The sequence below is a fragment of the Sprattus sprattus genome, assembly GCF_963457725.1.
Source record: "Sprattus sprattus genome assembly, chromosome: 2".
In the NCBI taxonomy this organism is placed as follows: Eukaryota; Metazoa; Chordata; class Actinopteri; order Clupeiformes; family Clupeidae; genus Sprattus; species Sprattus sprattus.
The window spans coordinates 17,311,504-17,333,791 of record NC_137921.1 but is presented as its reverse complement, the minus strand read 5'-3'; the positions used below and the strand labels follow the sequence as shown (position 1 = coordinate 17,333,791).

The following is a 22,288-nucleotide window of genomic DNA, read 5'->3' as shown; positions in this document are numbered from 1 at the left end:
GTCTCAATGCAAATGATGCAAACAGGTCGATCCATCAAGCTCTCTGAGTCACAGATGCTTACAGAGCCCCAATGGCAGCCAGAGTGGATGTGTGAGCTGTCAGGGAGAACGACGAGGAAAGGAGGGAGAGGGAGAGGGAGAGAGTCCCTCCACACCCCTCTACCCCTCCTCCCAGTGCGCTGGAGAGGAGCACTTTAAGTGAAGGAGTGCTACTTGCCCTCGGGGACAACGGCCCATAAAATGCTAAATGTGTTTTTAAAGTGACACATGACTCAGCCTGCGATCCGCATTGTGGATGGACTTATATTAATTTATACTGTTGACGCCCATGTGTAGATTAGGGCTATGCAGATGATTCCCCTTTAGCACAAGTTTTAAATGTGCCTTTTAATAAGTAGCAAGGAGTGGATTAAGAGTTGTGCTTCTCTTAATTCTAGGAGCTTTTAAGAGCTTTTTGTTTATGTCTGTTGGCTTCTTTACGTTGTTGTTGTTGTCGCTGTCTGTAAATGGCCATTTGCCTGGTGCTCATTCCTCACATGTCCAGGTGACCCATAAACTAGGCTCAAATTGATTTAGGTCCAATCTGCAGCATAAGCCGTAACACATATATTATATCTTGACAGAGGACCAGACATCGGGGGTGAGGGTGGGGGTGAACAGCAAGTACAGCCAAATGCACTTAAGAAAAGTAAAGGACTTCCACAAAGACTCCATTTGCCCCTGTTGAAGCTGCCCATTCCTGTAGTGATGAGTCATTGTCCAACAAAGATATAGTATTGAAACACAGAGGTAGCCGCCAGTCGTGCTTGTGCCAACACACTCATCACTTCTGACGGAGCAAAATTGGGAACATGACAGCTCAGCAAAACACCAGGAGATGGTGGTGGACTGTTTGTGTCAAAGGACGCCTTTTTGAAAGTGGAGGGGCACTTTGAAGTTTCTTTTGTGTTGATTATCTCTTAAGCTGACGGCTTTAGGCAAGAATGACATTCACAACATTGAACCTGCAAACTAATGCATAACAAAGATTTAATCAGTAGACAGAGTAGGAGGATGTTAATGTGTGCTTGAAGCTTAGGTAAGAAATACTTTCCAGGAATACCTTAAGAAACTGGTTTTAGATTCAGGTAGCTATAACAGATGCTATGTAAAAACAAAACCAATCAGCAAGTGGACAAGCACTGCAAACTTGCCAACTATAGTCATGTGCACCATCCATTTAAAGAGGGGTACTGGATTGCATTTTGACTTAATATAAATCAAATATATCAGCAGTTTTTCTTAACTCCCGGGGAAACAAAAAAAGTGCTGATTACTTGTCACTTACAGCGCTCTATGCTCACATAGGAATATGTTTTTTGTCCCCATTTGTATCACCTTGGAAACCATAGACAAGTCATCGCTCCCTCAAATACACACTCACACTCTCATTCCCTCTCTGATTTCTAATCTCTCTCTCACGCTCTCAAAAAGGAGAGAGAGAGAGAAAGAAAGTTGAATGAAGTACTAAAGCAAATTTACAGCACTGATTCACTGCTGTCTCCTGCAGCCCCCGCGTAACCCCAAGGGATGGTGGGTCGTTATTCTCTCTCCGCTACTCATTGACAAGCACTGATGGAGCACCCCATGTGTCCCTGGCCCTGATGGATGTACCGTATGAATCAGTCACATGACCCATGGAAGGGCCACTGTCTGGATTTTTGTAAACTCTGGACTTTTAAAAAGTATTTGACAGTGCGAGCCAATAGAGCATGTCTTGCAAGGTCTCTCGTCATGCAGGGATCGTTCACGAGTCAACAGTGCTGGTAGGAGTCAAGCAGGTTCCACATGTGCCCCCCCTTACTCCATACCAAAGGAGGACATGTGGTGTAAGGGGCGGTGGTGGGTTGAGAGTGAGTCCTGAAGAAACTGCTGCAGCGGCTGAGAGTATAGGCATGTGATATGAAAGTACATGCCAATTTCATCACATCTCCTCCTAAATTTCTGTTTAGAATGCCATTTGAAGTAGTTGTAGTTGCAGAAACTGTGTAGATTTTGTTCTGTTCTGCAGGGTACATACAGAACATAATGTTTGATATATATTACTCTCTAACCTTTGATCTCAGCAAAGGCTTTTTCTACACATGTTTACAACTTAACAGGTCAAGGATTGTCCTTCAGAGTTCTCTGTTGGATTCACCACAATACGTGCTGTATAACTAGTAGCATGTTCCTCTGACCTTTTCAGAGCTATTGCTAACATTCATTTTGTGTATTTAAGTAATCCAGCCCTTTGAAGGCAGTACATCTTTTACATTTGTGGCTGTAGTGGAGGTCATTGATGTCCATGCTATAATTCCATATCATTTACCATACTAAGGGTACAAAATCAAGGAACAAATTGAATCGAGGGAAATGCTATGAATGTGTATTTATTACATAATGGAGTAAAAGAAATAATTAATCATTTACATTTATAAAATATATAAAACCCTAAAATAACTTTAATGTTAGCACCCTTCACTGTCTGGTCTAAGACTTAGCTGGCTTGGCCATTCTTTAACAGGTGATGTAGCACAACCCATGGTTAAAAGGTAGCGGTGCCAAACTTGCTTCAGGTTGATGTCCTTCATTTTGTTATCCCTCTTGGTTTTCTTTCCCTCTTTCTTCCCACTGCTTCTATCCGCCTTCCTTGCCTTCTTTTCAGCCTTGGCAAGGGCTTTCAGCTGTTTTTTCTTCTCCGCCATCCTGACTCTCTTCTCCAGCTCCATGATCTGCTTCAGGTCGATTTGAGAGGCACTGCTGCTGTGAGCATCCTGAAGAAAGACATGATCAAAATTAAGATGATGAATCTTTTGAAAATAATCTTTCAGATATGGGAAGCTTTTCAAAGAGTTGGTCAGGAAAATCAATCTCTCATATACAGTTGCCTTGACATTATACAAATCAGCATTGGGCCGTGGAAAAGAAAGTACCTGAGGAGCAACATCAGGGATGGCCTGATGTTTCTTCAAACACCACCATTTCCTTGATTTAATTTCCCTGCTTACTGCAGTTCCTCCCGGTTGTGAGGTACTCTGAAGGACAAAACACACAGATATGGAAATGTTAAAAGAGATTTAGAAGCTTTCTAGACACTTTCAATTGGTGGCTACTGTTGAGTGATGTTATCAGGGGTGTAGAAAAGCAAGAAAACATGTCTCACCACCAGTCTATCTGTCTGTGTCCTGAGCTCCTTCATCAGCTTTTCTCTGGTGACCACCACAGACATCACTTCAGACAGCAGGGCTTCCTCTCGCTCCTTCTCCTCTCTCTGCCACTCTGCTCTCTCCTGCACAAGCTCCCTCTCAAGAGCACAGACCTCCCTCTCGTGCTCCTCTCTCTGCACTTGCAGGAGCTGCTGCAGGTTCCTCCGGTCCTCCTCAAGAGCTGTGAAATACTCCCATATCTCCCTCAGATCAGAGGCCCTGTCCTCCAACTCCACCTGTTTCAGGGTGACCTCCTTCTTCATGTCCGCCACATCACTCTTCACCTCAACTCTCTCATCATCCAAACACCTTCTCATCTTTGACAGGGTTCCCTCAATGTCAGACTGGATGCCATTGCTGATGAAGTTCACAGGGGTGTTTACCTCAGCATCATCTCTCCACAGCCTCTCTCTAATCTTCAAAGGAGCTTGTTCAATCAAGAGTTTGGAAGGATGGTGTGGTCCCATTTTACTCACAGCGTCACCTTTTGAATTGTCCATAATGGCTGATGGTGTGAGCTTATTCATTTCTCTATGAAGATATCTGTAGTCAGAGACAGAGTGGGCTATTTAACCTTTACTTAAATATGTATTGACTTAGATATAAAACATAACAAAATAAGCTAGACTTTCTCGTTTTTACTTCTCATTATCCAAGGGGAGAATACTTTTTCACTGCACTCCACTTTGAATGTGTTAGGCCTATATAGCTAGCGGACATCGTCCCCTCTGCTCACCGTCTACGCAATCATTTTCACTCGACAGTTTTTTTAGATCGCTTTTGAAAACGAGGTAGACACTAGTAGCGCTTGTTGTTACTCACCTTTGAATCAGAAGATAAAATTGAATGTTTGATTAATTCAACGTCGAAAATTGTAGAAGTTTGCTTGCAAGTCGCTTTCTCAAAGTAGAATGCAAGAGAACTATTGGAATGTTTGCTTGTTTCTATGGTGTTCAGTGCCGAAGTAGAATTTTCAAATATATCATCCTGATAGAACGTTCACGGAACCGGAAAAATTAAAATTAAACAAAATATTACGGCACTTAAGATAATGATACTGCTCTGATAATAGAGAGTTAACAGAGAACCAATTACATCACACTGACGAAGGTGCAGCTTTTTTAATGCAACCTTATTTTGTAAACATGGTAATGGTTAATGTATTTAGCAGATTATTAATTAACTTATTAATAAACATCTATTTGCAGCCAGTGATTACCCTATCCACCTCACAATATATGACAAAAAAGAACATACATTTCTGTCTGGCCTTATAAAAATGTATGTCTACAAATGTCCATGAATGATGGCACTGGCGATGCACCATATGAATCAGTCCTTCATGACTTAGGGCCACTGTCTGGATATTTGTAAACTGTTTGATTGTGCGAGCAGACGTTTCGGGCAAGAGCTCTGGCCAGGGTCCTGAAACGGCTTGCAGGAATCGTGCAGGAGTCACGTTGTGTAGGGCGAGGTGGTGGGATGAGAACGAGTTCCAAAGAAAGTGAATAAATAGAGAGGCGAACTGTGTGTTAAGTGTGTAGGCACGCTAAATTCATCACATCTTCTCCTTTACTTCCGTTTACAATGCCATTTGTAGCAGTTGTATTTGAAGAAACTGTAGAAACTGTAGATTTTGTAGTGCAACGTGTACTGCAGGTACAGAACATAATGTTTGATCTTTATTACTCCCTAACCTTTGATCTCAGTAAAGGGTCAATGTTTCCCATAGAAATATATATTTTAATCTTTTATTTAGTTGTTTATCTTATATTGTTTTGTTTCCACTTGGTCTAGCTTCCAAAAACATATGATAGTGTTAATATAAACGTGTAGAAACACATTTAATAACTGTATTATAAAATATATAATTTTAATAGAAACCACAATAATACAGATCATTTAAATGTTAAACGTGCAGCAGGAGAGGGCCCAGGCACCCACTGTGCTGAGGCTGATGGCTGGTAGTGTCAGTGTACCGGCTGATGAAGACCGCAGGGAGGGAATCCGATGTAAAAAGAAAGGGTATACAGTTCAGGTGATGCCAAGGCACTGCCTTTCTCTGACTCTCTTTTGAATCAGAGTGAAAATGAATCATCATTAGCCTATGATTTGCTCAAACAGCTTTGCCTGCATAAAACAACAGGAGTGTTTATCTTTTCACAGATGTTCACATTTTTCAATGACAACAACATGCCCGCTGGTAAAGTAGGGAATGAGGAAAAACTTTTCTGCTGTCCTGCGTTGCCATTTCCAGAGATGAAAAGTTGACCTTCAAGTGCTGCTCACAAAAACACATTTCACATAAAGTTTCTTAGAATTCAGACATTTTTAAGGTGTGGATAAAGGACCACCAGATCAGGACCCTGTCATAGCCAGCCCAATTTCTAGACCTGAATCCCATTAAAAACCTCTGGAATGTGATCAAGAGGAAGATGGATGGTCACAAGCCATCAAACAAGGCCGAGCTGCTTGAATTTTTTGCGCCAGGAGTAGTATAAAGTAACCCAACGGCAATGTGAAAGACTGGTGGAGAGCATGCCAAGACACATGAAAGCTGTGATTGTAAATCAAGGTTATTCCACCGAATATTGATTTCTGAACTCTTCCTCAGTTAAAACATTAGTATTGTGTTGTTTAAAAATGAATAAGAACTTGTTTTCTTTGCATTATTCAAGATCTGAAAACACTCCATCTTTTTTGCTATATTGACCAATTGTCATTTTTCTGCAAATAAATGCTCTAAATGACAATATTTGAATTTGAACTTTGGTAGGAATGTTGTCAGTAGTTTATAGAATAAAACCAAAATGTTAATTTTACTTTAACACATACCAATAAATTGTAAAACCAGAGAAACTGATAATTTTGAAGTCCGCGGCTGTATGTATATTATATCAAAACCACCATCTCCTGCACTGTATTTCCCCTATACCACCAATTCCATTCGCCACATCCCAGAAGAACGCGGGGTGACCGTCTGGACCCTCACAATAACATACAAATCAAGTTATCTTGGAGCTCTTGCAGAGCATGACTTCTCTCTTCTTTGAACTCCTGGCCTCTCTCTCTCTCTCTCTCTCTCTCTCTCTCTCTCTCTCTCTCTCTCTCTCTCTCTCTGTCTCTCTGTCTCTCTGTCTCTCTCTTTCTCTCTCTCTCTCTCTCTTTCTTTCTTTCTTTCTCTCTCTCTATGTAGTAAGTTGAAAGTTGCTTTATGCCATGGAAAGTAAATGGATTCAGTTTGTATCCTCCATTGTAGACTTTTATGTGCTCTTGGTGATGGCTTTTACTGCTCCTGCCAGACAATCAATACAAGCATAGCCCTCCTTTTCCAGTCACACCCTCCCACTTATGCAACTGCAAGCAGTGCTGAAACATTGGTTAATGGCAGTAAAATACTCTCTCTCTCTCTCTCTCTCTCTCTCTCTCTCTCTCTCTCTCTCTCTCTCTCTCTCTCTCTCTCTCTCTCTCTCTCTCTCTCTCTCTCTCTCTCTCTTTCTCTCTCTCTTTCTCTCTCTCTCTCTCTTAAAATTTAACCTAGCAAATCAGCTCAGTCAAAAAAAAAGACCTGCTTTTCTTCTAATCTTCAATCAATTGATTAAATCAATGACTGTATTGGACGATATCAAATTAAGTAGGGTAATCTTTACCACTCCCTTCTTATCATGGTAATAAATCCTGCACGTCAGGCTCAGGAGGATTACAGTGCAGAAACCCTGCCAATGTTCATTTTTGATTTGTTGGTCAATACAGCTCACCCTGGAAAAAGTGTCCTTGTCGATAAAAGAGCTAATTGAGTTAGCAAAGCACCCCTTGTGGATAAAATGTCCACATGAATACTTGTCTTGGTGGATGGTTTGAATGAGTATTCCAAGGGGGCCAATCCATTGATAAAATACATGCTACCATTGCCATGTGAATCACTTTAGGTAAAAGGGTTTATGAAATTACTAATTGATTTCTGAAATCCATTTTTGTATAATCTCCAGGGGAATGAGCTGCTGTGAAGTAGCTCCATTGTAGATAACTGGGTGTGTTGTTGCTGAAAACTGGTCTCTGACTTTAAAGACTGGGCCCTGGAGGCTGCATTTACCGCTTATGTTGAGCAGGAGAAAAGCAATACTCAGTCAACACTTAATGAGCATGGACATTTGTTAGCTTTCCCTTGTTGATCTATCTGACTTCTCACACACAGTCATTTTTTTATATTTTGAAGTTCAATTGTTTTTCCTGCAGGCCAAGGAGTGCCTCACAAAATTAGATTTCTCACATCTCAGCGGGTTTTATTCCTGGTAAAGTAAAGGCTCAATAAACAATGGCAGGCCATGTCTAAGACAGACCCTCAAAACATGTGTTCAGATAGCGTCAGGGCAACTTGACCCTGGTCAGTACAAACACATCAACCTCTTTCTCAATCTACAATTCTTCCTAGGTGGGACAGGAAGCCCCTTAACTAATTCATCAAACATTAAGGAGATGTCAGTTACAAATCATATCTAATTGTTTCTTTCACACTGTGGGGTTCAATAGGAGCAATGAGCCCAATAGGCATTGACACAGAGAAGCCTCAACTAAGCTTTCAAGGGCTGATAAAACAAGCACAGGCCTCGTTACAGCCACATTTACGACTCACATTAGCGTCCATTATGTCCCCTCACACTGCCATCTAGCTGACAAGGACCACTTCGTAAATCAAAAGAAGTTTGTGGTTCTGCAGTCCGCTCTACTCATCGTGAAACAGCTTCTCCCTGAAGAACTTCTCTTCACCACACTGTACATCAGCAGCCATTTAATTTCCTGTACTGTAAATCCCTTTATTGTCAGCCTTCCAGTGTTTTGAATAGAACATTTCCCATCATCTCCCATCCCTCTTTTGACCAAAGAAATATCGCTGAATAGGGTTAATCTGAATAATCTTCATCAATTAAATTCTTGACATTTGCGGCAAAGCACCAAAGATGATTTTCCATAGAGCTTTTAAGTCTAAACCCCTGAAGATCAAGCTGCAATGAATTACTTGTAAGATGTCAGATACTTGTAAGATAAACCCCTTTTCCCCTCATCGTACTATCAAAAGTTTGTATAACCCTAGAGATAACCATGAGATGAGTGTTTTGGAATCAAACTCATTTAGGCAGGACTGTAGTGTGGTTCTTATTAGTGAAGCACATAGTGTATAGAATGCAATATGCTAATGAGGAGTAAAAGGATGATCTACGTTATACATTATAAAGTGGAGTGTTCACTGTAATTACTGCAGACTGCACAGCACTGCAGTAACTACTCCATTAAGTTACCCATTAAGTTATATGATCAGTAACACCAGGAAGGACATAAGTTAGAGTGTATTGCAGACATGAATCAGTTTTACAAGACAAACTGGTAAACCATGTTAAGGAATTTGGTTAAAAACTGAAGACAAAAAAACATTTGGTGGCTGGTAATCTTGGTAGCTTCTAAATGAGGGAAACCACAAAATAATGCATACACATTTATTTGAATCGTGGGAGGGGGTCCCATGGGACTGAATCAATTCATAACTAACCAACCAGTGACAATGACAGCAATAGATAACGAACATTAGCATCTAGTACGCTAACTTTGAGTTTGGATAGCTGATTCACTCATAAAGCTTGCTTTGAAGAAACTCATAATCTCAAAGTATATGTGTGGTTTTAATCCATGAATCTCACTTATAACGGTGTGCATCACAACCCCTTTTTGTTCCACCTGAAAAAGATGATGTTCTGCACCTGCCTTGTAAATCATGAAGTTCCATAAACTTCTAGGCCTAGAGTTCCATGTGAAACATAACTCTGTTCCAATTACCCCAGGACTTAAAAAAAAAACCAGATGATTTGGAAGTCAGATGACAAAGACAAGTCCAGAAAGTAACCCCCTTTTTTCTGAGTCAAGTGAAGACAGTAAAGTGAGAGTTCCTACAAAGAGCCTGCCACATAGGGCAGTGAAGAAGTCCGTAAAATCCCCTAAAGTTAGATTGATCTCCTTGGAGCCCAACCATCTCAGGCTGTGTCGCCGGTTAATGTCTGCCGTCCTTGGTGTAATGACAAAGAGGAAAAATTCCCCGGCGGGCCACCACACCAGGAGAGAGAGATGTCCCCCTCCTCCGTCACGCTGATGGCTTGTCACCACTGTGCATTAACCTTTCTCACGGCCTAAATGAGATTTGCTGCACCTTGGGATGTTTCTCTCTCTCTCCTCTCTCTCCCTTTCTCTCTCTTCCTTTCTCTCTCTGTCTCTCTCTCTCTCTCTCTCTCTCTCTCTCTCTCGTTCTCTCTCTCGTTCTCTCTCTCTCTCTCTCTCTCTCTCTCTCTGTCCTTTTGTGACCTGGAACATTTTGGCTTTCATTTTACTCCCAAAGCATTGAATGATCTAAAGAAGCCATATAGGGGAAAAGGCATTAAGGTGTCAGTTCAATGCATGACATTATAGTTTATCACCTGAAGTAAAATAATGCATTTGCAAACAGCGGTGTGTGTGTGCGTGCGTGTTGGTCTTTGATCTTTCCTCTATTTATTTAATTTAATGAAACTTTCATTAATTTAAGCAAGGCTTTTTGGCGCATTCGACACATAATCATTTTAGCTGCAAAAAAGTCTCGAAATAGCCATCTCACTTACACACCTCTGGCCTTTATATTGCCAGGAAAGTCACATTGAAACCAAGTAGTACCATGAGGAACTACCAGGAACACACGCCACAGAGTTTATTAAATTAACGTTAAAAATGACTATGCCTTTGAAGTCTGGTCAATCTAAAGCTCCAGTGCCTGCTGTTAATATGCTTCACAAAACAGCTTAGTAAGTAGTTTTTTTTTTTTTCGTTTTCAGATGAACCAAGCTTTAGTCATGCAGACAATCTATGCGGCCATAAACCTGGCGCAGGGAGAGATGGTTCTCCTGATGGTTCTACAGGTCAGCAGAAGAAAAAACATGAGTCCGGTGTCTCTGCATTGTCTTATTGATTATTCATTACATTTGGTTTATTAGTGTTTTGAGAGGTTGAGTGGGTTCAATTACAAGGTAGAGACCACGGTGTGACAAACACACTCTTGCACCCATAACTCATAGGGCTAGTTGACATAGGTTGCAGTGAAAAAAGGCAATTATGAAAAAATCCTCGTTTAAATGTTTTATTGCCTCAGGCGCCGGAGTGCTGGTGGGAGTCAGGATAATTATCAGCCGTAAACAACCTCGATTTATTTCTCCCTCTCTTGCTGTCAGAGAGACACTGCCATATGTGGTGTTTATGTATGACCCTCCGCGAAGCCTCTGAAGGCAAACAAACTCAATAACATCACTGTAATTTCCTAAACCAAAATGGAACACATGTTTTTGGATTGAGTGCATTCTTGATGAGCCTGCAGTATTAAAACCATCATGTTAATGTATGATGTTACCTGGTGATAACTGTCTACTCTACCAAGAAAGGGCAATTCATTTAGAGGCTCCAGTCTTTTCACATTAAACTGATAAGATACTTTATTTGCCAGTTGTATAAGAATGTGAGCGCATGAGTGCACAGCAGGAATTACTGCATGATGGCATACTCAGACCGTTCACGTATAGGATACAGGATGGCAATATGTAATCTATACCCACACAGTTCACGTATAGGATACAGGATGGCAATATGGAATCTATACCCACACAGTTCACGTATAGGATACAGGATGGCAATATGTACTCTATACCCACACAGTTCACGTATAGGATACAGGATGGCAATATGTAATCTATACCCACACAGAAGATAAGAAACATAGGAGCTGATAAAGGAGATAGAATAGACTGTTTGTACAGCTATGAATGCAAATGTACAGAAAACATTAGCAGAAAACATTAGCATCCAAACGATAGATTATAGCGATACTATAATCTTTCCATTCTAGATGAAGAAAGACAAAATGGCTGCTTGGGGGCAGGTGCATTAAGGAAATGAAAGCCTGCCGTCTATTCAAAATAACAGATGGTATCTGATGATGTCAGCAGAACTACAGCTCTCTCAGAGTAGAAACAATGCAGCTTGCCTACGTGATTATTACAGGCCAACTGAGGTACATTTTGAGCAATTTCAGAGTTCCCTCAACTTGCTCATATCAATCCCATAGGTTAATGTCTCCACAACCAAAATCACACTGAAACTCAAGTAAATTTAGAAAAACTAACAACCCTCTATCTTTCTCTCTCTCTCTCTCTCTCTAGGCCTATAGCTTTCCTTCTTTCTCTCTCTTGCTTAATACATCTGTTTAGGTCTCACACACAAACCCACAGACATATTCATTTAGTGCTGTCCATAAAAGCTGTTGTCTGTCCACTTTTGAATGGAGGCCAGTATACCTCTCCATCTCCATGCCAAGTGGAGAGCGTTTGCCAACCTTTAATCATTCCATTCAATCCCGTAGTGCTCACTGCAGGAAGCCCTCTATCATTGTGCATGGGGCCAGGGACTGGATTCCAAATGAGATTAATGAAATATGTATTTATATAAAACCTCTAGCAGGCAGTGATCAGGTTGTGTGCAGTGTTTGTTGCCGTTACCCAATGACTGAGTTAACGTAGGGTTGAACTTCTTACTCTGAAGTATGCAGTGTTTGGAGTCCTTTGATGACAGAGAAAGTGTGTTACTTTAAGAGACTAGGGAGAAAGTGTGGCCTGCTAATAGCATAAACTCTTATCTATCACAATTAAGATCCAGCAAATAAGCCTTACTTCTATCCCAAAGTATACATTTTAAATAGAGCTTAGTTAACTTTCCGCCAAGTTAAGTTTACTTTGGCTTGACATCAAGTGCCCTTGTATGCACCCTGCCCCCCCTGCTCTGCCATAACAACCAGTGATATCAACAAAACACACAGCTCCACTCTGGCCTGAAATGACCTCATCCCAAACTATGACGTTAGCAGAATTCTCTCAGCCTATGGTAAGTACCATGAAGCTTCTGGGACGGGGGTCGAAGTGCTGCGTCCAGGGTGGATTTAACCTACAATCCAGTACAATCCAGGACAGCCAATACCCCTCCTTCAAGACCTAAGTGTCCCGTGATCCAGCCACTTACTCAAGGGGAAAAGGCTTAAGTCCTTATCTTAACTGTGTTTAATTGGTGGAGGTTTGGTCTAATAGTAAACAATATCCGTGTCCTTAAAAGCCTCAACTGAACATTCCATTTTTCATAGTTACATATGGAGGAGAGAAGGTGAAACAAGGTTCTGGAACGTTCCAGAAGAAAATTTGTGAAATGTTCATGAAATGTAAATTGTGTTTAACAGTCCAAAACCCCCTATCTTTAAGGCCTATTCTTAGCTTGGTTTAAGAACGAAGCTTTTGCATTACCCAAAAAGATTAAACTTTATTGTGTCCTCTGCCCCCCCCCCCTCCCTTTTTGACAAAGAACTCCTGAGATGTTTCCCAACTTCTTTTTCTTGTTTTACCTTTTTTGTTTTATTTAGCTGGTAGAACATGGGCCATGGACCTGTTTGGTTACTTGTTTGTCTGCCTCAAAAGTGACATGCTCTGTGTAAATTTGCAACCAAATGTAGGCACCCATTTTTCTTCAAGTCACTTATGACAAAAGCCTGTACTGAATGGGGGAATACAAATAGTAATTTCCTGTCACAGGCTTGTGGCCACTCTGTGGCGGGCCCCTGTTAAATGTCTTGTGGACATGGAGGCTGCTTTTCCCCTACTTTTAATACATTTGATGTATTGCCTGTCACCGCATGAATGTTAAAGAGTGATTTCTGAAGTTTGCTGCACTTCTCACCTCCTAGATATCTATGAAGGGTTACCTTTCATCTGGGAAAATTTGGAGGAAGTAGAGAAGAGGAGAGGAGGTGCAAGGAAAGGGGTAGAAATCTCCTATTCGACTTTTTTTCTGATCCACAGGAACATTTGACCTTTCTTTTCCATTACATGGAAGGCAGTGGGAAGAAAAATCTATGACAAGTTGTGACAAACCTCCAGGCCCTTTTGTGCACATTTCATTATGGTGCCCTGATGGCTTCTGCTGTTGTGCTCATGAATCTAACATACTGAACACTTCTCACCTCAAAGCAGGGGGTAATGGTCTGAAGACATATTAGCACACATGTCTAAAAAAGAAGCCTTTTAAAGAGGAGGCATGACAAATTTGATGTGTTAATCTGATATCCATCATTTTCAGCCTGTATGTTCACTTAAAATGTGTTCCATCCACAGGACACTGGCATGTATGCAACTCCTTCATTGCATGTGCAGTGAGTATAATGTAAGATAGCAGTTATTGTCAATTGTCTAAATTGTCTTTTTCTTTTCTTTTCTTTTTTTTTTAAAGGGACCTTGAAAATAGCGAAAATCTGTCTATATTCCAACAATGAATAATAGACATTCAATTAAACAGCACCTGTGTCGCTTTAACAGCAAAATGGAATAGAAAATGGAAAACAGCTTGTGGGAAGCTCAGCATTAAACTCTCCAACTCAGCAGCTGTATGTTAAACACTCTGTCGCTTCCTCATGGCAAGGTCAAATTAGAAGCAAGCTTATTGCAATTGCATCAGAAAATTATGTGAAATTGGCGGAAATAAAACTGGAATGTTGCAATGGAACACATTTTTCAGCCCTTCATGTGCTGTGGTTTTAGGGCAGGTGAACTGGTGAGGTGTTAAACGCATCCCTCCTGCAAGAAATGTCATGATTTGTCACCTATAAGATGTTCTGTGCAAGGTCATATACAGTGCCTATAGCCTCAGTGACAGTCAAGTCATATTTGAGCGAGTAAAATATATTTAACCTATAATATATAATAATAATATACATATTTTTGATTTGATGCATAGGCAGATGCCGCCAATACATTAAAGACTTATAACATTCTCTCTGTTCAAACAACGTGAATTTTGCTAAACACACATTTTCATGTATGCACCGTTGGTTCACAGTCTCAACAACCTAAAGGTCACAGGGACCATTGCCAACGTGAGCACGAATAATGAAAAATGTTTTCGGTCTCCCCTCTCTTTCTAGCACCTCCACCTTGGTGTCATCGGCTGAGTGACTTCAAGCAAACACTTGGCTTCTGTTCCAGAGCAGAGGTAAGGTTTTTTTTGGAGCTACGGTGAAAAGCCTTTTCCTCCGCTGAGAAACGACGTCTAGTTGTTTACCCCCGGCTGCTAGACCAAATAAGCGTCGAGCTGATCTGGCATGACACAACGTCGATGTGCCCTTGACGCTACGCTAATTCACAAATCCATGAAGGGCAGGGTCTCCACTGACCCTGGCCCCTGTGGAGCTTCTGTGGGCACACATAGTGATATAACCCCCAAAGCTAACATTACAGGCTCTGTTTCCCAAGCTGCACACAGGCTATACACTGCAAAAAATGCTTTTCTAACCTAGTGTTATTACTCTTATATTGAGATGAAAAATCTAGTCGGTCTTGTTTCTAGCTAAATTGTACTTACCTAGTGCTTTCTTGGTAAGGTTATTTTTACCTATTTCAAGCAAATATTACTATTACTTATTTTAAGAAATCTTAACAAGCCAAATTTGCTTAACGCACTGGCAGCCAAATTTGCTTGTTTTAAGCAAAATCCTGCTTAAATATGTAATTATTTGTCTTAAATCTAGAGGGGCATTTTTTGCAGTGTATAAATCTAGATTTATTCTGTGGACACAGTGACCCGATCATGTAGATGTAAACATATTGAAGTATCCATTGACGCAAGCAGATATGCATCTAATGCTTATGGTATGGCCATTACTAATGCAAAGCTTCAGTGAGTGAAAGACAGGTAAAGTCCAGTGTATGGATACAGTGCCACTTTAAAGTATGTGAACCCCTTGACCACTTAGGAGTTTTCTGTTGTTTTACCATGATTTTTCATTTTTTATCACCAATTTTCCATAGAAGGAATGTCAGGTTTATGTTTATCATTTGCATGTACTTTTTTTAGAGGGAATTGTTTGAGTAGCCAAAAGACTACATGAAACATGGAATTAGTCCATTTCAAAAGTAAGTGAACCCCCAGCTGAATTGGTAAAGTCAAGCAGGTAACAGATTCAGTGAAACTTATTTGGGTGCTTAATTAGTCAATTAAGCAAACCGATCATCTGAGACATCCTTAGGGAAAGGTTTGGGCAACACAGATTAAAAGAGGGAGGAAACCAACCAAACTACTGTAGTGCCAAGGTGTACCCACACAGATCAACAATGCCGAAAGGAAACGAGATATCCGAGAACATCAGGAAGAAGGTTCTGACAGCCCTTCAGTCTTGGGAAAGCTATAAGACCATCTCCAAAAGATTCCAGCTCCATCCATCCATCCAAGACAAATAATTTAGAAATGGAGGGCATTCAACATGACCGCATCTCTGCCTAGAAGTGGACGCCCATCAAGACCATCACCAAGAAGCACCAGAAGAAGAATAAATCAGGTAAAAGTCAACCCACACATCACCTCTAAAGAGTTTCAGACCTCTCTGGCAGCATCTGGGGTAAATGTACATGGGTCTACAATCAGACGAAAATTGAATAGACATGACATTCATGATCGGGTTGCTAGAAGGAAGCCTCTGCTCTCAAGAAAGAACAAAACTGCCCGTTTCAACTTTGCCCGAGAGCACTTGGATAAACCAAAGGCCTTCTGGAAGTCCCTTCTTTAAACAGATGAGTCCGAGATAGAATTATTTTGTCACGATCAAAACCAACAATTTTCGTCTGATTGTAGACCCATGTACATTTACCCCAGATGCTGCAAGAGAGGTCCGAAACTCTTTAGAGGTGATGTGTGGGTTGACTTTTACCTGATTTATTCTTCGTCTGGTGCTTCTTGGTGATGGTCTTGATGGGCGTCCACTTCTAGGCAGAGATGCGGTCATGTTGAATGCCCTCCATTTCAAAATTATTTGTCTTGGATGGATGGATGGAGCTGGAATCTTTTGGAGATGGTCTTATAGCTTTCCCAAGACTGATGGGCTGTCAGTACCTTCTTCCTGATGTTCTCGGATATCTCGTTTCCTCTCGGCATTGTTGATCTGTGTGGGTACACCTTGGCACTACAGTAGTTTGGTTGGTTTCCTCTCTCTTTTAATCTGTGTTGCCCAAACCTTTCCCTAAGGATGTCTCAGATGATCGGTTTGCTCAATTGACTAATTATTCACCCAAATAAGTTTCACTGAATCTGTTACCTGCTTGACTTTATCAATTCAGCTGGGGGTTCACTTACTTTTGAAATGGACTAATTTCATGTTTCATGTAGTTTTTCAGCTTCTCAAACAATTTCCTCTAAACAAGTACATGCAAATGATAAACATAAACCTGACATTTCATCTATGGAAAATTGGTGATGAAAAAAATGAAAAATCATGGTAAAACAACAGAAAACGCTTAAGTGCTCAAGGGGTTCACATACTTTCAAGTGGCACTGTATGTAGACTTGTTTGTTATCAGTCAGTCAAAAACCTGTGTTACATTTGGTAGCCTAAAAGTGAATAATTTCTTTTGAACATAACATCTCCTCTTAATATGTTTAGAGACAGTTTTTGTCTAAATTGAAATATACAGTAGCCTACATGTCTGTTGTTGGGTAAACAAAATGCCGTTCTGTCAAGGTCTTCCTTATATGAGCACTTGAACCTGTGCAACCAACAATGAGAGAGAGAAAAGTATTTGCAGGTTCATAGCAAAGACATGAGGTGAGTTAAATCTACAAATAACTGAGACGATGTACAGTGCACTAAAACACATTCTTTGTCCTGGTTAGATGGTGACCCGGTCGTTCGGAGCAGACAGTGAGTGAAATCCATGAGTGGCAGGCCATGCCAGAGTCTGAGACTGATATGATTAGCAGTGGCCATTTGGAAAAGTAATGGAGAAAAAGTGGAATAGGCTGGTTGGGCAGAGAGCTCGTTTGGTGCCGAGTGGACCCATGTCTTTCATTGAGTCTTCATTATCCTCGTCAGGCCGCAGAGGATTTATGGCCCATTCAAAGGGCTCTCTCTCTCTCTTGGAGAATCACTTCATAAAAAGTGCTTGATCAGCATCCCAGGATACAGCGAGCGGGGAAAGCAGCACGCATATCATTTCTGAGCAAGAAAGACCAGTTTCCCCTCTCACTTTTAAAACCCAAGGTGACTGTTGGGTGGAAAAAACTCTTCCAGTCATAAACTCCCAGGGAGGGATAGTACAGTGATGAAGATTTAAGCAGTTTTAAAAACACTCAAACACTGCCTGACACAAAGCCAATAGCTGGATGGATTATTGTAGCTTTGAGGGATAAAGACAGAAGAGAATATTGAACACCTCCAGAGGGGGAGTTCACCTGCCACCCCTTCACCAAAGCAAAAAATATTCAGTGCTTACAGCGACAGTATTAAGACTAATGAGGAGAGGCTAATATATTGGGGCCATTTCGGGGTGATGGGAAATTAAATTTGAGCAGAGGTCGATGCAACGTGTATTTGAAATGTGTATTTTGTCCTTTGAATTAAACTGTATGGCAAGGTAACTTTTCTATTAAAACTTGCCTATGAATAGTAGTTTTGTGGCATGGTGCATGTTGATGCACACTGAAATAGACTCATATGGTTACACTGGTGGCACTGTATATAGGCAACAACTGCATTCCCAAGTGATAATGGATATGTACTTCAGATCTCCTTAAACTAATGCATAAGGGATATATGAAATAACCGTTCTGTTGTCAAATGATACAAATAAAAATGTACATTTTCATTGTTTGTCTCAAGTGATTTTGTACATTTCTTTACACATATTTAAGGCATGAGAAATGTAAACAAATGTAATAAAAGTTAAGATACAATATGCACTGTGTGTATAACAGGAATGAGGCACAATGTATTTTCACCATGCTCTAACTCAGAAATACTTGCAGGAAGTCTGTTTTTTTTTACAAAAACAAACTACTGCACTGAGCTGCACTGATGGAGCCTTCTGCTGACTGGTAATGGAAACCAAGCCATGCATACATGACATCCTCAGTCAGGAAATCAATTCAGGAAGAGGAAAGCACACAGGAACACACAAAGACACCTCAGGAGAGATGTGACTGGCAGGTCTGTATGGGAAAAAGGCAAAAGTTGCAACTGAACAAAATTTTGCAAAGACCTCTATCAGATATCTGCAATGATCAATCAGAGTGACATGCGACAGCATAAGTGCAAGGTCTTACAACTTCACAGAAGAGCAGAGCACAGATTCTGACAGACTGACTGTTAAAAGCAGTAATTGAATAGCAATTCAGGACACTTTATGAAACACAAGCAGGCAGACTGCGATGTCTCACAGAACAGTGGTAACCCATAACAATAATGATGCAGGACAACAGCTGTCATCTCAGGCAAATCAGTTTGTTTATTCATTTACCATTTCTGTTGTTCAACCTTTCACTGGGAGCATGCCATTCCAGCATTCATTTAATTTTAAGGGACATTGTATCTGTAGGTCTGTGTCAGCGTGTGTGTGTGTGTGCGTGCATGTTTGTGAGCGTGTGTGTGTGTGTGTGTCACAGGCTTTGCAATCACTTTCCACAAGGTTTCGCCACAGGAGGGGCAATCCCCCTCCATGTGAGGTCATCATGACTAGCGCCATCATCACAGTGCATTGAGTGTGTTTAAGGGTGGGTGGGGATGTTTTAGTTCATGCACCTTTCAAAGCCAAATGAAGATAATCAATTCACTCAAAACCAGGGGAGGAGATTGTGTTTTTTTGTGTAGAGTTCGGATTGGGCTTCCCTTCCAAGACTGTATTTTGTTGTGTATAACAACGTCTGATGTATGCCATTCGTGACTCATTGCGAAACACTTCCTGGCAGATAGATAAGGTCTGTAATGGAAGGGTACAGATTGACACTCGCCTCGTTTACTGGCAGTTGGGAAGAAAATGGACACACTCCCTGAGTTTTCAAAGAGGTTCCTTGGCTATCTGCCATGACCACTGTTCATTCTCCAGTTAGGGTGCGGCAAAAACACATCACATTTTCTCTGAACTTCAAATCAGCACAAACTGAAAATGAAAGCAGACATCTCCCGCATTCTAAAAAGATGTTGCTATTGTGTTGAAAGGCTGGTAGATGAGATATTTTATTAGCCCTGAGGACAACAAAGTGCTCTCAGCGGTTAAATGTGTTTCGACCACAGCAGCCAGCCAGCGAGGAAATAAGAAAGAAAAAAAATAAACTTCATTTATTTCAGCTCTTTTTTCTCAAGAGTGTTCACATCACATTCAGCCTCAACATCCTGAAGGCTGGAAGCGTCTGTTTCGTCCCCCCCACTGCTTTCACTGTTTTTGAAGGAGATCCCACCGAGGAACGGGTACAGGCTCGGAGCATACAGCTCTCGGATGTGCATGTAGGGGCTGTCCTGAGGTGTCTCAGCTTCCGCACTCTGGTTGGCGTCCAAGGCCTTGTTCCTCTGGTAGTACTTAGAGAACTTGTTGAAGATGATGCTGATGGGCAGGGCGACCACGAGCAGTCCACAGATGATGCAGAGTGTGGCAACCAGCTTGCCGGCCGTCGTAACGGGACACGTGTCGCCGTAGCCAACGGTGGTCATGGTGATGGTGGCCCACCACCAACCAACGGGGATGGTGCCGAGGTCAGAGTTGGCATCCTCCTTCTCGGCCGAGTAGATGAGCACAGAAAAAATGGAGATGCCAACGGAGAGGAAGAGAATGAGGAGGCCCACCTCCTCGTAGCTGTGACGCATGGTGGCACCAAGGGCGCGAAGCCCGACCGAATGCCGCGCAAGCTTGAGGATCCGGAAGATGCGCATCAGCCGCAGGACCTGCACCACCTTGCCGACGTTCTCTAGGTTCTCGCTTTCCTCCTCGCTGCCTTCCTCGTCAATCGTCTCGAAGGCCAGAGTTAAGTAGAAGGGCAGGATAGATGCAAAGTCGATTATGTTCAGTGGTTTCGCCAGAAACTTTCGAGGGGAGGGTGCCACAACCAGACGCACAGTGTACTCGGCTGAGAAACAGATGATGCAGATCACCTCCAGGATAGCCAAGACTGGGTCCTCAATGGGCCGGTCGTTGGCATCCACGCGCTGGAACTCGGGCATGCTGTGTACACACATGGCCACAATGGAGGTGAGCACCACACTCAGCGACGCCACCATGATCACCTTCGAAGACAGCGAAAACCCAGGGTCCTCCAGGGTCAGCCACACGTAGCTGCGCACGTCAGCGCACCAGGCGCCCTTGAACTTCTCCAGGTCTTTCTCCAGGGCCGAGAGCTCCTCAAAGGAGGAGTCAAAGCTGGGCTCCTGGTCATCACTCCTCACGTCCCACTCCCGGTCCTCGATGAACGCCTTGCGCTCCTGGAACCAGCTGCTACAGCAGGAGGCCAGGTAAAGCTCTTGGATGCCCCAGTACTCAATCTCCTGGTTGAAGGAGAACACGCACAGCTCCTCCATCACGTGGATGTGGCCTGTGAGGTAGAAATTCAGCACGCAGCGGAAGACCCCAGGGTTCCGGTCAAAATAGTACTCCTGGTCAGTTGCGCTATAGTCGTCACACAGCTCCATGATAGCCTCCTCCGTGTGGCAGCACAGCAGCCGACCGAGGCGTGTTTGCGGGAAGCGCATCAGGGTGTTCTTGTCGACCTTGTGCAGCATCCCGCCCACGTTGATGTTGACCAGATCTTCCGCTCGGCCGTGGCTGTGGAGTATCTGGCCGTAAACCATGGTGGCGTTGTTGGGGGGCATTGAGATACTGGGTTATAGGACTTCACTTTCACTTATCCATCTACAGAAATGAAAGGAGGATTTAAGTGCACCAGGATCTTTCTTTTTAACAGCAACATGTCAGGGCTGTCAAATTAACTATTTTGATAAGTGCTTCCAAAGTCATCTTAGGAAAGATATTTTCAAGAAATGCAGAAGCCAATGATTAATGCATTTGAATGAAAATACATAATGTGTAACTGTAATTATTTTGACGCTGTTAATATTAATATTATTAGGTCACAGACAATATCATATGAACGGTATTCATTTCCAGGCTAAGGGAAACAATTTTGAGATGCAAGAGAGCGAGCTGTCAAAACTGACATTAGTAATTAAAAAGGCTACCAAACACATTTACGAGAAAATACTTTTTGGAAACAGTACATTATTTTCATAACGACTTGACTCACTATGATATAATCGAGCAACATTGTTCAACAACTTCTTAAGCAACTTCATTGCAGCGCTTACAGAATGATTGAAATTGCAGCTATCGAAGAGCCAACCAGAAAAACACCCCCATAATAACACAAACAGTTTAGCAACATTTGAAAAATTGTGAGAGAATTTTAGATGCCAACAAAATAGTTACCGTATTGCTGATTTCTCGTTTAATTTTGTCCATGTTCCGGAGGTCCGTGCAGATGTATTGCGGTGAAACTGTTGCAGCCATTTAGTCCAGCATCAAACTGCGTACCGCACACCGAGCCAGCATGCAGATCTGCACAACCGAAGACCTTCCTCATGTTCTGTCCCCTCACCGGACTTCGCTTTGGGCTCAGAGTGGGCGGAACGATCACAACCAGCCCATGGTAATCTGAATAGGAAATGTAAAGATGATTAAAAAAAACTACCACTCCCACAAAATACGAACACATAGCCCAACTATAATAACGTCTCACTTTACCTGCATAAACACATATTTTTAATTAGCCTACAGATATGAAAACTCTCTTTGGCCAATAATACCGGGAAGTTTTGCAGGGGCAATTAAGCAGATATTGGAATCATCTGTGCGTGGTGTTCAGGTTTACGCCCAGCGATTTAAATACGTTGGTGCTGCTGCAGTCATAAATGCCTTTAAATGGGCTCGTAGGTTATCTTAGTTTTTTAATCACCTCATCAGAGGCGAACGTGTATTCTTAATATTGCAGGATGAGCGCCCTCCTTTGTTTTCAGTACGTTGTTATTATTCGATTTATTTATGAACCTTTGTAATCATTAGTCTAAAACATGTGTTCTACTGTTGCCTCTTTCTTACATGTCTTGCTGAATTCATTGTACATTTTAAACTCTTTCCAGTGTGTTAATCTTGACC

General features: G+C 41.8%; 1 protein-coding gene across 1 annotated transcript; it reads right to left on the bottom strand.

Moving 5' to 3' along the window:
- Window positions 1-19,428: 19,428 nt before the first annotated feature.
- On the bottom strand, window positions 19,429-20,949 carry LOC308383193 (delayed-rectifier potassium channel regulatory subunit KCNS3-like; the record flags this gene model as incomplete). The annotated part of the gene is made up of 1 exon (XM_080860811.1): window positions 19,429-20,949. One exon carries the CDS (start codon window positions 20,947-20,949, stop codon window positions 19,429-19,431), a length of 1,521 nt encoding a protein of 506 aa, XP_080716937.1.
- Between the last annotated feature and the right edge of the window lie 1,339 nt (window positions 20,950-22,288).